Here is an 18,377-nt window from a genome sequence, read left to right as displayed (position 1 = left end):
CAATGATCAGACTCTAAAGAAGAACTAATGCCTCACACATTGCATTGTCTGTTTGATCTACATTGCAGTTAGGTCAAGCTCTTGAAACAAAATACCTAAAAATTACAATTTCTAATTTTTAAGGTTACAAAAACATCCGCTTGGTTAAGGCTGGAAAGATTGTTTTGTGACACTCTATAAAGCTCAAACTACTTCCACCCTTTTCTTAGAAACATGGTTAATATGAAAGGCCTAAAGAGGTTCTTGACAGGAAAACGCTTTGATTTAGGCACTGGAATACACAACCATTGATGTTATTTTCTGGTGTTAACATTCTCTGTTACGCAGGGATTGATTTCCGGTAGTTAAAATGATGGCCTAGCTGGGGTTTTTAGCAATTTCATTTCTTTTCTGATGGAAAGAGATGAAGTTTATGTTTTCTTTAGGCGAGAGTCACCAATATTAAGGTTGAAATAATTTGTAAAGTTTTTATAAGTTGAAAGTTTTAACTTAATCTCTTTATTGTATCTCTAAATAACAGCAAACGTGGAGAGAACAGAGGATCAGTGGTGGGGGCCATAAGTTAGTCTTAGTCTGACTTTTTAGCATTTGTTATGTTCTCCTATCAAACTTGATGTGAATGATAAACTAAGATATTACTTCTTAATCACATCTTAATAGATTATTTAGTAATTTGGCAATTATATCACACATTTGCCATCAAAAATACGTGTTTTTATGTTTATTAACAGATGAAAATCTTTTGAGCTTACTAAAGTCCAGGAGGGTTATATTACAAAAAACACACACTTAATTGCAAACTAACCTGAAACCCATAATTTCCCAGAATAACAACAAAGCCAAATTGCGTGTTTGACACAAAGAAAAAAAAAAAGTGCATTTTGATTTGTACTGCTTTTTAATGTGTTTTTTTTCCATCAGAAATAGTAAAAGCCATACAATGTAGCAAATCAAAAATGACAAAGCTCTGTACAGACATAGTAGCTCATTCACACACATTCTACAGTCCAGACTGATCTGTCAAAGTGGGCAGATGCCACTGGAGTTTCCATCTTGGCAAACAAATGGCTAACATTCAGTTTGAAGAAGAGGGAGTCCTCTCAACAAGCATTTTGTAGGCAAAAATATAGATTGTTTTGTCTCATAAGCAGAGTCAAGACACAGTCGTCACATGATAATCAAAACCTGATGATAACTAACTATGGGCATCTTTCTGAAAAGACTGGTCGTGTAAGACTTGAGGATACTGTGTACACATTACAGTCAGCAGCACTAAGGTGGCAAGCTGACTTGAGCGTGCAGGAGCCTGCTAATAAATAATGGAATATTCTAGTCAGATATAAAAGTCCTGTAAGTGCTGTATTTCTTATTTTTTTTATATTTTTGAAGGAGTACATTTGAGTCAATGTAGGCCCAAAAAACTAACCCTTATCTAATTATTTTACATCATGCTGCCAACTGATCCTAGTGTATCAGGCGTAAAGAAAGGAGATGTGATCTCGACACACTCAATCCTTGAATGGGACTTTGAAATGCAAACAAAAAACAAATTTTCTAAGAAAGTTAGCATAAGAATCAGCATTTAAATTAACGTAGTTTTAGTTCATTTTCTCAGTGATCAAATTTAACTCAAACATTTACCCTTTGACCTGCCGTAATCACAGCTAAAACACTGTATTAGAATAAAAGTGGTTCCTTTGTAATGAGCGTTCCACACCACATGAGGGCAGCAGCTACTGACTGAACTTAATAATGTTCCATGTACAAGGATCAGTCCCAGGCTGTGGGGATTGAGGAACTAGCAAGTCTTCCCCCCACACATGCAGTGATGATATGAAATGGGTCTGTCAACGTCCATATCTCGTCTTTCTGTAGAAACACAATGAGAATAGCTCAACATTTAAGTGCTTAAATTGGACAACGTATTTTCTAGGCAGGTTTAAGTTAATAAAACAATTTTGTTGGCATCACTTTAGGATAACTCCAATTTGGACTTCAGTAACAACAATCTGTCATACAAAATATTTCCCCTCTCTTAAAAAAAAAAAACAACAAAAAAACAACAAAAAGCCTCCCCAAGAAAACAAAAGGTTAACAAAAGGAAGTAATAATGTGAAATAAAAACATTCAAAAACAACAGTGATACACTTTTAAATGCACACACTTTACACCTTATATATGTCAATGCTCTTGACTTTAGCCAAAATAAAAAGCATTTTTTTTCTTCACGCGTTCAGTAATCTTGGTGTATGCTTTATAATACATGTATACAAGATAAGATACAGCAACAAAGCAAAAAAATAAATATCTTAAGTCACTGTTTGGAAGTTTTTATATATATCTATATATGTTTATTTATATGTATAGCTTACTTTTGGGTAGGGTGTGAGTGTTAACAGTTTTGGCCGGCTGACGCAAAGAGCTTCTTTCTATTGACGGAAACTTTCAACACAGAAAACTGAAGAGCAGTATAGCAGGACAACACTTCTCTATTAAGATTGTCCCCATAAAACAACCCTTGGCCCTTCAATCATGAGCAAAATAGTGTGGCTATGTGCTGTGCAGACTGAACAGAGGATGGTGGCAGACAGGAAGCTTGTCTGACCAACAGAATCCCGAGACGTGATTGTTGAGGATTCAGTGGCCTTCTTACTGATGCTCACTTGGATACAGCAAATTCACGAAAAACAGGTTTAGCCGATTTTGTCAGACTCTAGCTGCACTTCAGAGGAATTACATCAGTTGCATCTTTAGCTACGCTACTACGTCGAACAGGGAAGGACCTGTGGAATTTGGGAGAACAACCTTATTTCAAAGTTTGGCTATTTGCATATTTAAGACAGCCTGGGTGAGATTGATCTTCTTCTTTTTTCTTAAAAAGCTCTGCATTAGAAAAAAAGTCAGGCACCAAATGTCATCTAGAACAGTCCTACTCATAAAGCAATCTAGAATATTTACATAGACCTCACCAGCTGCAAAAATGTCCGAAAACATTGTTTGCAAGATGCAGAATTGACCAGTACATACAGAAAGAAACAGTTCAGTATTTTTGATTAAGCAGCCATATTTGTTTTACAAAATACTTCTGACCCTCTGACAATGGCACACTATACACGCCCTGACAACTTTTTTAAAATCTTTGGTTGACCAGTCAAAAGCCTGATAGATATACAACCCACTTTTACATCACACAACTTCACTTCTTCTTTAAAAAAATAAAAATGAAACAATTGCTAAAAAAATAACATTTGCACACACAATTTCATTCCCTCTTCCTGTCCATGAGTTACCCTGCCAGGGAGATTAAAATCACCTCCCATCCCATTGTCACACACAGCCACTTCCCCATCCTGCACTTCCTCTGGTCCATTCTGGAGTCCATCCAAGAAGAAAAGCACATGAATGCAAGCCGCATACGCACGAACACACCACACACGCACACACACACTCTGTCTTGCTCTCTTTCATTCGCTTACATACACAAACACACACAGCTACACAATTGCCTAAATGTAAAAGAGCAGGAAAAACAAGGTGGTGCGTCAAACGCAAATTTTCCAAAACAGAAAGTGTCTGTGGTTAAAAGGAAAGAAAATAACCAAAGGCATTAAAAAAAAGCGCCAGGGTTTGCTGACAGCTCTCATTGTTTCTGCGAGGCGATCATCTTCAAGACGAAGTTGACGATGGCGCTGGCAGGCTGGTCGGGATCCATCTCAGCGAAGAGGTGGCTGACGTTGTCGGTTGTGCTTCCCTGCTTACGCGCCACAAACCCAAACAGCCTGGAAAGACAAATTTAGAGATCTATTCACTAGGTCACCACGTTCAAGCATCAGACTACATCAAAAATTGGTCATATTTTTGCCCCCTATTGTTATGTAGAAAGATCAAAATCAAGAGTAGGATGACATTCCATTGAAGCATTTAACAACTGGAAGGTTTACTTACTTGGCTGTGCCTCCCTCAGGCTTGTTCCACCTGTAAGATTTGATAAAAATGTTATGTTCATTTTAACTTTTTAAGAAAGCAAAATAAATGGATAGCAAAAGGTTTGGACCTTCCTTTTATTGTTTCAGTGTCTTGGAAGTCATCAATCTCACATCTGAGAGGGCTAAAACAAACCACTAATGAAACCTAATGAATTTCATGTGTCTGTACTCACTTTCTGTCCTGAGGGTCAATATCGCAGAACGTGACAGTGTTGCCGGGGTAGTGGCGTCGGAAGAAAAGCCTATAACAGAAGAAATCAACATGGAGATTACAGACGCATCAAAATACATCAATAAGAAAAACACCGTGAAAACGTGCATTGTGGGGAGCAGCAGATGATATGCTGCAAAATTACATCCAAATCCACATGCATCTCCATGTGCAGGTCACATATATCATCATTTGATGCTAATCATAAGTGTGCTTATGATTAGGCCATGACTGATACGGGGTTTCCGAGAGGAAATATGTTAGCTGATCACAGCAATTGATTATATAAGTCCAGTTGGTCAAAGTGGGCTTTAAACTTCAACTCAATGCAGACTCTGACGGGTAAAACATTTCCTCAATTGGTGATTATTAAACAAACTCCAGCCTAAAGCTCAATAAGCCTTTTATTATATTTCATAAAAATGTAATAATTAATAATCTTCTGATATGAGGTGGGGCACTTCCGCTATGACTCGCTGCAGGAAACCCTGCGGCATTGTGTTTTTGAGGCCAATGCTCGTGTCAGCATCTTGGTTTTAAAAAAATAAAGACAGAGATGACAGGAAATAAGGGAGCAAGAGATGCAACAAAGGTTCGTGGCTGGATGCAAAATGGGGAGACAGATCATGGTTGACATCTTAGACCTAAAGCTGTATTATAAATGCACATATATAATTAATTAATTTAATTTAATCTTCTTTTCTCTATCCTGGAACTCTACACAAAACAAATGTTTATGTTCTTGATTTAGATAATGAAGTGCATAATAAGGCCCTGATCCTTTAATCCTGTGTGTAGTGACTCCTGTTGATACTTGCCCTTCAAAAAAAAAAAATGTATGTCTCCAGACGTGTTCGGACATCAAAAGCTCTCATCAAATACGTCTGCAGCAAAATCTCTAGGTGTCATGCAATGTTTACACCTGTGAGGCATCTTTCAGAGATGCAGCATCCAGACTTACTTCCTCTGGTTGTCAGTCAGCGTGATGCCTTGTGAAGACACCTTGAAGTGCACAATGGTGGCTGTAGGTGGAGAGGCGGCAGCCAGTGTCTCAGATATGGCCTTGGCAACAGCCTGAGGGCCCGTCAGGGACTCCATCTCTACTGAGTTGATGTAGAGCACGTTGCATGCTGGGAAGAGAGCAGATGTCCCAAGCAGATTTAAAAAAATAAATAAATAAAAAAAAATTCAGAGAATAGACAATGGAACTATATTTCTGCAAAGACCAAAAAAAAAATAAACTAACTATATTGATTCCAAATTGAATCCTGTAAAATGTTATTAATGACTATTAAGGGAAACACGACTGCCAATGACCTGTTCATGCAAAAATGTCGTCTCATTAGAGAGCATGCTTTCTGGAACAAAGCTCCAATCAAATCATTCCACATAAAACATTCTGCCTGTTATAGACGAGAAGCTGAGCGCCAATGTTAAAAGACATTTCTAAGGGAATTCTGTTAAACAGGGCCATTAATATTTGTCTTTGTTTGTGCAGGTAACAACATACGCGGACAGACAACAAACACAAGATGCACATTCCAGATGAGGTTTCCAAATAAAAGTGCACAGGGGTTTACCATGGGAATCAGCAGGGGCCCTCTGCACTGGGATAACAAGGCAGTCATGTTGTCAGAATAAGTGAATAGGAGGATTCAGGACACATTAATAATGTTGTCACTAACGTCCCAGAATCTTAGAGCTGAATTTGAATATCAAACACTGAAAGTAGTAAGAGGCCTGGGCTTTTAACTGTGAGAGTGAGTTGATGTTTTACCTGCTCCTTGTTTCAGCCTCTCAGCCAGTGGATTTGTTGTTGCGACCTCTGGTGCTTCCTCAATGAGATCTGCATAAAATAAAGAGAGAGGGGGAGTTTGCAGTTTTGGCATAATGCTTTAATTGCAGCTCTAAGGCTGCAAGGGTACATGACGTGACCGTTTATTTTCATCACTTTCTCATTCGCTGAAACTCAGCACATGCCTCTTACTATGTTAATTATAAGTTCCAGGCTCACCACTGACATTACATGCTGTATATCTGCCAGCAATAAAAAAAACTTTTATGGTAATCTGTTTTAAATCCTTTCAAGCAACAACAAAAAATATTTACACATGGAAATGCCTGGAAAAAAATTTATTTAAAATGTGTGGAATGAAAACCTGAAATCTGTTTTGCTATAACTCCTTTAAAAAGTGTTTTCTTTTATAAATGAAAATGAATTCTCTATACACGAGAACTATTTCATACTTCACAGCTTGACACTCACTCACTAAATCAAAGTTCCTTATGGTCTAACACTGTGAAGTCTTAATACAGCTTTTATCTGTAGAAATGTTGTTAAGATTATGTGATAAAAGCTTTCTCTGAAACAATATAGAAACACTTTAAAAAATGCCTAAACTTTACAAGATACACATTTCGATGCACGGACCTGTGGTAGGGATGAGCAGCTTGCAGGGCAGGGCCAATGGTGTGATAGCATGTTGGTAGACCAAAGCAGACAGGCAGCCTGCCAAACAGACACAAGACACGCAGTCAAAAACCAGGATTTATCCTTGTCAAAACATTTCATTCTCATCTTTGGAAACCACATCTCACACTGAGAGTGAACTCCTAGTGTCCCTGATTACCTCCTTTCACCAATGTCACTTAACTAATGTCAGTATTGCTTTAAATTGCTGCTAATTTTTTGTTTAACAATGCATTTAAGGAAATTGTATTCCAGTAGTGTCTATAAATGCTACAGATTTGTAGCTGAATCTGGTGCTTGAAAAACCCTTTTCCAAATAAACTAATTTCAGGCTTTTCTAAGAATATCCATTCCTATTGTCTATGGTGCCTTAAAGTTTTTATGAGTTATTGATTTAAATGGTTTTCTTGAATCATTACTTAAACAATGAAATGACCATTAAAAATGTAACATTCTAAAGGCATTTTTGAAATGAATGGAAAAAGAAACTCAAGGTTAAATTTCTTTGCCACCATAATTACTCTTCAACTATTGTGGTTAGCAACGTTATAATGTTATTATTAATTTAATTGTGACTAACAAAAACGGACACATTTGGGTCTATTTGTGTCCTGGGGCTCATCTCTCCCCATAATTCATCCTTTTGATTTGGGTAAACGTGGTTTGTTAGATTTAAAAGGTGAGGGGAAAAAAGAAATAATTAACACTTCATCATCGTTTTATCAGTAGCTGTAAAATAAAACACGCAGGTGGAAAAGAGTGATGAATTGTGTTATCAGCTGAGGAGAAGGCTCTCACTAACCAAAGTAAGGCTCGTTTGGACAACCCTTCAGCTTCACTCCTTTCGGGCTGCTCTCGATCAGGAAGTGCCTCACCAGCTCATTGGCGATGTCACCTGCGACAGCGAATGGGAAGGGGGGTGAGTGAGTCTAGGTAATACACAGCTGATGAACCTGGAGACATCACCTCATACCGTTGGTATTAAGATATTAACTTGAATTCTTTCTCCACCCTGACCTACAACCAAAACAAGGAGAAGTAAGAGCTACACTTAAAACTGGAGCAGTCAAAATAAATACTTGTTGCATTTGTAACTGCTTCGAAATATCTAATCATTTAACCCAACATCCTGCCCCCTACCTTTCTTGTTCTGATGCACGGAGGGCGGGGGAGAGGCCACCTTCATAGCCAAGCCGTACGCCCCCCTGAACGAGTGACTGTCCCGAATAACAAAGGCTCCAGGTTCCCTCTCTCTCAGCAGGCTAATAGCTGTAACACAGTGAGCATTCAGTTATTCTTTGTAGATGGTTTTATTTTTGGCCATGTCAGCAGCGAGGCTAATTAGGTCCACCACTTTTAGTCCAGATGTCAATGTCTCAACAACCACTAAATGGATTGTAAGGAAATTTTGTACAGACATTAATGTTCCTCTGAAAATGAATAGTATTAGTTTTGGTGATTCTCAGGACAAACACTACTACTAAATTATGCACAGCAATGTTCTTTTAATACTATGCTAAGCTAAATCAAAGTGAACTAAAGAAAAAAAACTCAGAAGTAAAGAATGACCAAGAATAAGGTGAAATGGGTCCTGATCCTTTGTTTAAAAAACTGCTGAGTCTGTATTTCATTAAAACTACAACTTCTAACATTACATTTTGCTTTAGACTCCATTGTGCAAGGAGAAGAGCTTTGGATCCATTACTTCACTGTTTAGTTCAATGCCTCTGCCTGTCCAAATGTGACAGTTTAAGGAAGGAAGACAGATGAGATGAGCAACACATGCAGATGTTCCCTAATTCTCTTCATACGGCGTGGCTTTCATTTTGGGAGCGCATAGGACTAAGTACAAACTGTGTGTGTGTGTGTGTGTGTGTGTGTGTGTGTGTGTGTGTGTGTGTGTGTGTGAATGTGTGCGTCTGATGTCATTGCAGTTGAGCATATGCTTGTGTTTAACATGATATAATCCCATGCGGGCCATGAGCGAATGCAGATGGGACAGCCAATAGCCACTAACCTCACAACCAAAACACACAAGCACGGAGAGGTTGTATATAAACCGGTATGTGCGTGTGTTTTTGTATCATTATTGCATGTGTATGTGTGTACTGTACAGGAATTTATCAAAAGAGATGATGTTAGAGGGTCCCTAGACTTGTTTGTGTGAAACTCAACACCAAGACTTCAAATTCAAGTAAAGCATTTCAGTTGAGTAACAACAGTTTAATCATCCCGACCACATTTTAAATGGCTCATAGGAATACTCCACTAAAGACAATAGTGACCCAGTTCTACACTGGAAATGAGTAGCACGACATCCATACAAAAATTTCAAACCACTGCTGCACGGTCCATTCCCATGCTCTGTATGTTTCAAACAATTCGATTTTTGCCAGAACATTCCTAAACATGCAGCTTCCATTTCTCACAACAGTGGCCTGACCTGACAAACGTACGGGGTGTGAGACTTTGATACAGTATTTAAAGTGTTGGTTTCCGATGAACTATTCATTTAATTGTCTACACATTATGGCAAACACTGAAAAGACCAGTGCCCATATCTGATGCCTGGCACCAGGAAGATAAAAGAAACCGTCAGAAACAACTCTACCCACTTTAACATGGATCTGATCGAACACATACTAATCAAAGCTTTTGCAGAAAATTTCTGAGGGTCATTCAAGTGAACACTCTTTGAGGCTAGTGACTCGTGCTCCATGCGATCTTACCTTGTTCCCTGGAAATGTCTGGCTTGTACCAGAACTTGGACGTGTCTTGGACGAACTTGACATTCAGCCTGCTCTCAGGGCTTTCGTCTGCAATGTAAACAAAAAGAACATCACAGAAATTGATACACTGTGCCTTGCTAAATTGCTAGTGAAGTAGACCAGATAAATTACTATTAGTATTCTTATAGACTATACATGTCACTTAAGATACACCGTTAAGCTCTAATATACACTCAACTTATTTGGCTGTTGAATAGGCAAAGCTGTGTTGTACGTTGGTCTGGTTAGTATGCTAGTCGAGTCATGAACATGGCAAAGTTAGCGTGCCAGAAACTAACCAGAAGCCAGAAAACTCCAAAAAAACAAACATTGCAAACATATCTAAATTATCTTTGCCTGTCTATTTATACTGGTGTTGGCAAGTATTCTAATGTTCTTTTGTGTGGATATAATCATGATCGTGTTTAAGGAATGGTTTATGATTTCTCAATTCACTTATCAAATGGCATCAAAGTCCTCTGGGGAAAAAAAAAATTCTTTTAGAAATGAACATGGTAAGAAGATAGACCAATAAGAGTCAAAAAATTTGAGAGTTACCAAAAATTTCTGGCAATAAGCAAAAATCCAAAATAACAAGGTCAAGTGAGTCCTCCCTGAACAAAAGCTGTAGCTGTCAACCTGTATCTACCACTACATTAGGGGTCATTCTTCATAGGAACTCTAAAAGCATAGCACACACCGAGTGGCAGCTGTCAACACAATGAGCTGAAAGCCACTCTATCTAGCATCTAGATCTAATAGTGATGATCTTTCGTATAATTATCATGTTACTCCAGAGAATATATATCCTTACCGGGCATATTGAACTTGGAGAAGTCTGAGAGGGTGTGGAAGTAGCTGGGAGTGCTTCCTCCACTCACTGGGGACATTATTTTTCCGTTTAGCGTGCCATAGGACAGAGCTCCGTTTGGTCTGTCGTCGCTAGACATGCGCCTCTTCTCTGGAAGCTGGGGCTGGAGACCAGGGGCTGGGCTACCCTGCCTGAACCCTACACCCGTCCCCATCATCCCCCCATCCTGGTAGCCTGCAGGCGAGATGGGGAAGGAGGGAGTGGGTGGCCCCTGGTAGCCCGAAGAGCTGCTCTGTCTCGACAGGTTCCCATGTCTCTCATCTGGGGTGGTGTAACCGCTGTGCATGGGGTGACGGTCCAAACTGGGGCTTCTCTGGGACACCTGTGACACAGATGGGTGACGGCCCAAAACCGGACTTCCTTGGGGGTGTGTGATAGATGGCTGTCGGCTGAGCACAGGGCTGCTCTGTATGGGCTGACCCAGGGACGGCTGTCTGCTGAAGACAGGGCTCCGCTGAGACCCCTGTCCCAAAGAGGCCTGTCTGCTGAGGACTGGGCTATTCTGAGCTCCCTGAGACAGACGATGACCGAGGATGGGACTGCCACCTGTCATGAGGCCTGGCATGCCCACATCAAAGCCATTAGCTGTTGATGTTTGTTGACCCATGATGGAGCCATCCTGATTAGCACTCGAGCGCTGCTGGAGGACAGGACTATGAGTGGAGCTAAGGGTGTTGGTCCAGTGCTGTGCATGGGGACTTCCATGGCTGAGTGTGGTCTGGGAGGGTTCTGAGGTGGACAGGCTTGGATCTGAGGCAACATAGTTTCCCAGGAGGTTGTTGGGGCCAAGGTAGGACAGTGTGGGGGTAGTAGTGCCAAGGTAGGAAGAGGCTGGAGAGCTGGAATCCAGGTAGGAAGAGGTGGGAGTATTCACGGCTGGACATGAGGGGGTTGGAGTGGGGTAGGCACTCTCTGTAGCCTGGGAGCGGAAGCTCGAATCAGTAGTGGGTTGGGACGGAGTGCTAACATTGCAGTGTGCTGAGGGGTGTTCACTGGAAGAGAAATAGGAAAGTTTGTCAACCAGATGAAGTCTTTGTGCAATTTGGCAGATGGGCAAAGTTTTCCTTCTGAGGACATTTAAAAGCACACACATCAAAGTTTTTGATTGGATGCATGACTTTGCTGACTAAAAAGTATTCACCAAAGTTTATTTGTACTTGTAGTCATTGAAAACTGAGTGATTCAGAGGGCTTTCTCCTAAGTAATAAGCAGCCATTCACGGCTGCAAAAGGCTATCCTTTATTTTTAAAGACAATGTGACCATGCAGAAGTCTTTTCCTTTTTTAACTTTCACTCACATCTGTAAAATCTATTCTTAAGATCTGACAAAGATGGACAAAAAAAGCATCATGTCTTTGACTCACCCCTGTGAGCTCTGGAAGGGACTGCTGCTGGACAAAGGTGGGTTCAGTGTGTGGGTCGATTGACTTGGACCTCTCTGCTGGCTTGTAGTCTCTCCCAGTGGGCTAAGGCTCAGAGGTGATGTGGGCTGCTCTCCACCTGCTACTGCCGACCTCGCCACAGACTCAACATAGCTTCTTGGTGCTGCATGTGAGAGGAAAAAGACGTTTCTCTGTGAGCTACACAGTTACAAAGCTTTTTCTGCTGTGTGTGATAATCCATTGGTTTTCTGTGTGTATTACATGGTGGGGTGTCTCATCATAGTCAGTTAGGGTGATAGACTGCAAAAATAAATAAATAAATAAAAAAAAAATGGGTGATTATCAACAAAGTGGCACACAAGTGGAAATAATTTGACCATAATCTTGTCCTTCCCCATGAGAGTGATCGTGACTTTTCCAGGCAGTAAATGAAAAGGTCTGGAAACACATGATTTGTCATGAAAAATTGGGTGGAAGAGATTTAAAACTTGAATGTCGATAATTATCTGTGGCATTTCAGCAGCACTCTTACCTTCCTCACCCTCACTGCTCTCATCATCTGTGGAGCATCATTGGAGATAATCCAGAGAAAGAGAAGAATTTAAAGGAACACAGGTACAGCAGGGGAGTTGGTAAGAGAGCGTGTTTTCTGTGCTATATTTATTTAATTTTGTGTTATTAAGAAATGTGTGTATACCAAGGAATGTCACAGGAAATAATTTAATGTGAAGTGTATTTGAGAAAGTCTTAAAGCTGATAAGCCTTATATGTTGCGTTGGTACACTAGCTGCTAGCTGTAAGGATTTAAATATTAATCCAACTCAAATGCCCAATCCATGGTTTTTGACAGTATAAATTTAACAATGTTTCTCCAGTGATCATACTACCTCTGTTACTAGAAAATATAGCCCTGTTTTACATTATTTACAGAGGTTAACAAAACTTTTAACAGCTTCTGAATGCAATAACTTGGATTTAGTTCCTGACTAGTCATCCTTTCCATATCTGATTCGCCAGAGTGGCTACCAAAGGCTGTAATTCTAATTGAGTGTTACAACCAACCTGAGCCTGTTTGATTCAGGAGGATTTCTGCTGGGTTGTGGGGCTTCAATCCCAGGGCTGACAGCGGAGTCTTGGCAAGACCAGGAGGGGACCGACCTGAAGAGAATTGGACAGTTATCAGCACACAGCATCATATATCACAGGCATCTTGACAGGTGCTACCTGTTTTCACAGTCTAACAATGATTTATCACCTTTTTTGAGAAAAAAGATGAGTGTATAAAAACAAAAAACAAAGATCAAAATGTCATAATATCCATTTAATTTCCATATGGGCTGTTGAATATTTTAATTGCAATCTAGTCAGTTCATATACTAATACACAGGTATACAGCTGTCAAGATGATGGTTGTGTTAACACACAGGAGCAAAATGTTCAGAGGGGTGTGCCCATGCCTCATGCTCTGATGTAGGGGTAAAACATGCACGTGACCAAGCACGATGTGACAAACCTCTGGCTGTGACAACTCTACCTCACTCTACCATCAGCAGAATGAGATGTGTGTCAAACACAAGTTGAAATCAAAGCAGAGCTGGGTCAAACTGAATGAATAAAGGATGCAAGGGGAATTTACACTATGTTTCATTGGCATACACATATTACAGGGAAAAGCCCTTTTGTCTTCCTTAGTTGTTCCACTTATACATTTGTGAGTTTTATAGACTGCAGCTTGTTTTAGTTTTGCATACCCCACCTTAGCAATGCTAACATCCTGTATTCCTTAGACACAAAGTTACTAATGTCCATGAAAGAACACAAACTTTGACACAGTCTCTGCTACATTAACGCCGGAGGGAAAGATGAGGAGTAAAATTTGTTGCCACAAGCGACTTAGTCACTCATATTAAGATCTATATTACTGTAATCCTCCTTACTGTGAATGTGTTTTATTCAAGGTGACACATTCCCCTCCATCAATCTGTGTTCCAACTCTAGTCTTCCGTTACAGTGCCAACTACTCCTTTTTTTCCCTCCAGCGTAATAATCATGTGGAGGAAAAAAAAACTTTTGAGAGAACGTATTGCTAGCAAGATTATCAAAAGACAAGACATAAATGGCTTGGCAGTTAAGACTGCTAGGGGAGGGCAGGCAGGGTGCTGGTTGTGGTGAAACATGACAGCAACAGGAACCCAAACACAGATGGGATGAACAGCCACGAAGAGCAACAGCAGCTGAGAGTGTCGAGGTTCACGATACTGGCACGATTGTGTGCTGTACACTAAGTGTATGGGTCCATGTAAAGCCTTTGGTTAATACATGAAAGTCCACATACTTCACTCTTTGCACTACCTTTTCCATGTTGCACATGTTTTAATCATCAGAGAAACTGCAGTGTGCTAACTTTTCTGTAACTGAAAAAGTGGACTGATCCAAACCCCACTGGGTATGTCTGATGTGTGTCTGCTCTACATTGTGTCCATTTTGTTGCCGTTGCTGCTCTCATGTGGCTTTCATGCCAAAGCGGTGCAGGACTGTGATAAGTAATGGGTAAAGGGTCACTCGGGGAGAGAGAAGGGACAGGGATTTGGGAATGGGGGTTCAAAATGGCTGACGGTTTGGGACAATGGAACTCCAGTAGAGAGACGTGCATCCTCCACTTACCAAAGAATCCAAATCAATTCTTTGTACTTGCAACCTAGATGCCCCACATTTAATCGTGGGCGGTGTGTACGGGGCAGGCTAAGTGGACACTTGGGGAATGTGATTTGAGGACACTACACAGATGACAGTGTCACGTGCACTAGTCAGATGGCTAACCATGCACCTTTGACACGTTTTTCAAGTAAATGCAAAACTGTACTCAGTTAACTGATGATACCAGTTAACTACAACGTGTGCTCAGCTGAGAAAAAGATCATCTGGCTTTGTGGTACATTAAGACCGTAAAAACACAACTGATGAACAAACTCAAATGCATATCTTTTATCTTTATCTCTCACAAACATTTACTTCAGGATTCGGCACTCCTTATCTCAGAAAATGTCACTGCTCAGTGTCACTGCTTATGCAATGCTCCCATTTTTGAGGGGAAGAACAAATGTTACGCCACAGAGCGGGTGCCAAAAATGTGGTGCGTGTAATTTTCTGACTACATTTATGTCCAGGAGGAGATAGGTAAGAGGACTAGATGAGGTCATTGGTAGAGTTGGCAAAGGACACATTACCTAATACATTGCTTTGTTTTAGTGAGAGGTGTATGTGAGACTGAGAGAGGGGTAGGGGAGGGAAGGAGTAGAGATAAGCTAGTCTATATTTGTCCTGAATTGTGTGTATGGCTTTTGGTTTGTCTATATCTTTGCTGTTTTCTGGACTTACTGAAATAGTTACCCTAAAAAGAGGCATGATCAAGCAGCTGGTCGGATTACACCAGATTGACTTGGCTTCTCTTTCCCTTTTTTTCTGAATTTTGTGACTGAATGATGACAGCAGACATTCTTGTGACTAAAAGGGGGATTCAGTCTTTCACTAGACGTGGCCACTCAGGCATTTTGATGAGCCAACACAAGGCCAGAAATGTTGCTACTTCCCACTCGTACACTGGACATAGGAAATGCAGCCCATTTACAATCTGAATAAAAATTGGATGAGGTAATAGTGGGGATATTTTGTTCACTACTCGGAATATGTGGTTCTAAATGGAATACATAAAGAGAGTTGCATTTTTGTTCAATGTAAAAAATGGAAAGACATTCATAAGTTGATGATTACTGAGTAACCTCTACCTCACTAAAAAAGCTATTGTCCTTCAAAAGTGAATGTAAGTTCAATTACTCAAAATATAATATACTATGACATCCTGTCTAGCACTTTAGACAAGTGCAACCATTTACATGTATACAACTACAAAAGAAATATCTTTTCAAATCCCTTTCACCACCAGAAACATCTGGATGGCATTTCAAAAAGAAAGGCTTGCTCATTTTGCCATGAAAAAGAAAAAAATGATTCAACATGTTGTTGTAAATGTCTGGAAGAACTTATCAATCCTCGATAATTGTTTCTATGGATAAACTTGCTGCACTGCATTTCGACACAGGGATAAAAATAATTCTCCGTTGTCAAATACACTCTTCAGTAAGGATATAAATCACTTTATCATCCTGAATAGCTAACTAGGAATTAGCTCTACAGAGCCCTCTGTCAGCCTGATGGGGAACTTACACAGGTTGAAGTAAGGGGTTTGCGGCGAGATGGGGAAGGCAGGGGTTTGGGGAAACACCTCACCACCAACTGTGGGTGTAGGATTAATGGGGACTCCTTCCATTTCCTCAAAGGCCTCCCGGTAGCTGTGCATATTTCTCTGTAGAGGGGAACAATGAGACGAAAAAAACAAACATAAACACACATTGGCGTGGGGAAAAGAAAATTTGTGAAAACATGTTACAGAATGTATGATTTCTACCTCCTTAGGCCGTCCTCCGGGGTTCATCGCTATGGCATTGGCAAACTCTGGAGAAACGCATCGAATGGGGGAACGAACTAGGATATCAGGTGAGGGACTGTCGTCAGGGCCATTTTGATAATGGCCGTCACTGACGATGCGATGGCGAGGCAGAGTTGCAGGCTCATCCAAGGACACTGCACGGGCCTGGACACCTGAGATGACGTAGAAGTGAGCATTAAAATTCCACAAGGGCCGATCAGTGCTGCTACATTATCCTGCTTTCCTCCAAGAGTTCCATCAACCGTCATCAGATGTTAATAGGTATCAGCCATTGTGAATGCTCACTGCTCAGGCTGTAGTGTGCATTCTGCAGACAATCAAACACTACAAAGCATTTGCAGGAGGCTGTGGTTCTTCAGACTTTCAAATTTTACATGCACACTCATGAGGTTAATGGAAGGTTAACTGCTGATCAAACTAAAACCCATTAAGTCACAGGAATTAAACAAAAAATTCTTCTTAAATTTGTTTATAAATCCAATCCACGACTGATGTCCCCAACAAAACAAAACACACAAACTACTGCAAGTCTTCCAAGGTTTAGAGAAAACCCTTCTGGCATCAGCTGAAACTCTAATAAGTAACAATTTTTTGGAAGACTGTGAGAAAAATGTCCTCTCACAAAAACGATCAAGACTCTCTGATACACTGGTGCAAACTGAGTGTTTGCTATCTAATGCGTCAATGTGGCAAGTTCTGGCTGAACCTCAAAGCAGCCAGTAAGCTCATTTTAGTTAATCTGGTCTGAAGTGAGAGACCCACAGAGAGGGAGAGAGAAAAAGCTACCAGCATAAAACAAACCGGATTTGAGTTAAGACTTTTAAGCTAATATGTGATGCCACTGACTGGTGGGACGAGGTTGCAATGCATGAAATGCTGGCCAAAGGAACAACACCGCTGGCTGCCCTGCGCTTTGGAACGAGATGAACATTAACAGGAGAAAGAAAGGGAAGAATAATAGGTTTAAGAAAGGAAAGGGGAATTTTGGATAATAAATTTTGTAGTGTTGTTTGTGCTGAGGCAGTTTACCCTGTGGCTTTTCGCAGCGTTACTCTCTTGATGTTTCAAATTCTGTCACTGAAACAGTTGGATAAATAATATGTCAGATGTACCTGGAGCTATCTGATTCTTTCTGTCATAGCATGTTTGTGCAGGTTTCAATCTACATGTTTTCTTTGACTGATTACTACTAGAGCATCTTGTTTTTCAGACCTTAATAAGATAAAAACCTGACTTTGCCAGATAGAATGATCTCACAGACAAACTGAAAACAAAGACAAGCTAATAGTAACATTAAAAACATGACTTAAGGTTTTTGTCATACTTATGCTGACCGACATTTCCATAGATGAAAAAAAACCCCTATGAGCCAAACTCTTGTGGAAACAGTGAAAATATTAATATCCCATTCATCCAACTTCACTTTCAAGTGAGGGAGCAAAATCCTGGACAAATATCTTTTGGGAAAAGTTCGTGATAGCAGCTGTGAAAATCTGAACAGCTAAATAGTTAGGGATGAAGTTAGCTGCCAGTGCTACATAAGTAAAAAAAAATATCAGGCATTAAAAAAAATCCCCATCAAGCCGGTGAAATCTTCTGAACATGTATGTGTTTATATAATCATTTGGTTATGCTCAATACATCACAGTGCTTTATATATCATTTTTAGATAATAGAAAGAAATTGGTGACAAACGTGCCAATCAAGCCATTTGACTTATCTTCAGCTTCAAATATCAATAGCTTGGTGTTGGCAAGGTGTTGGTTAAAACATCTCCAGACTGACAGCTTTGAAAAGCATGTAGTCAACACCCCAAAACAGAGACACACCCACCGTCGCACCGAGCCTAGAAACTGAGAACCAGATGTACCCACGATGCACCGCTCACCAGCAGAGCTCTGTCAAACACTACACTGTTGCCCTAGCGATGGCTAACTGTTTCCAGCTGGGGTGGCTGGAGATCCCTAGGACTGACATTTTTCTCTCTCACTTCTCCCATTTTCCAGCTATGTATAATCCAGTAATCATGTGGAATAAGAATGGTGTGGATTCCAAAAACATAAACTTCATAAGTGATCCTGTGGGTTTCTTTTTTCTTTTTTTTTGTGTAAGGGAAGGAAACCTCAGTCTCCATATGTGCACACCTACAACGGAGACAGGTTATCTAAGGTAAAACTGAGGG

The 18,377-nt window shown here is 40.3% G+C and overlaps 1 protein-coding gene across 11 annotated transcripts in view; it reads right to left on the bottom strand.

Annotated features, from left to right (window-relative positions):
• Window positions 1–879: 879 nt before the first annotated feature.
• tns1b (tensin 1b) overlaps window positions 880–18,377 on the bottom strand; it is a 154,372-nt gene continuing 136,874 nt past the window's right edge. For 6 of the 11 annotated variants that reach the window (XM_040148303.1, XM_040148296.1, XM_040148302.1 and 3 more), the window contains 16 exons: window positions 16,154–16,347; window positions 15,913–16,051; window positions 12,751–12,846; window positions 12,221–12,247; window positions 11,671–11,851; window positions 10,250–11,298; window positions 9,397–9,483; window positions 7,808–7,936; window positions 7,470–7,562; window positions 6,629–6,706; window positions 5,975–6,043; window positions 5,778–5,804; window positions 5,159–5,327; window positions 4,160–4,228; window positions 3,946–3,975; window positions 880–3,779 (listed from right to left, as the gene is read on the bottom strand). In XM_040148303.1, coding sequence (XP_040004237.1) covers window positions 3,641–3,779; window positions 3,946–3,975; window positions 4,160–4,228; window positions 5,159–5,327; window positions 5,778–5,804; window positions 5,975–6,043; window positions 6,629–6,706; window positions 7,470–7,562; window positions 7,808–7,936; window positions 9,397–9,483; window positions 10,250–11,298; window positions 11,671–11,851; window positions 12,221–12,247; window positions 12,751–12,846; window positions 15,913–16,051; window positions 16,154–16,347 — 2,576 coding nt within the window. In that variant the 3' untranslated portion in view covers window positions 880–3,640. The remainder of the gene's footprint in view (window positions 3,780–3,945; window positions 3,976–4,159; window positions 4,229–5,158; window positions 5,328–5,777; window positions 5,805–5,974; window positions 6,044–6,628; window positions 6,707–7,469; window positions 7,563–7,807; window positions 7,937–9,396; window positions 9,484–10,249; window positions 11,299–11,670; window positions 11,852–12,220; window positions 12,248–12,750; window positions 12,847–15,912; window positions 16,052–16,153; window positions 16,348–18,377) is intronic. The other 5 variants (XM_040148299.1, XM_040148306.1, XM_040148305.1 and 2 more) reach the window with 3 other exon arrangements.

This window comes from Xiphias gladius, chromosome 16, assembly GCF_016859285.1.
Source record: "Xiphias gladius isolate SHS-SW01 ecotype Sanya breed wild chromosome 16, ASM1685928v1, whole genome shotgun sequence".
In the NCBI taxonomy this organism is placed as follows: Eukaryota; Metazoa; Chordata; class Actinopteri; order Istiophoriformes; family Xiphiidae; genus Xiphias; species Xiphias gladius.
This window is presented reverse-complemented; position numbering and strand designations above follow the sequence as displayed.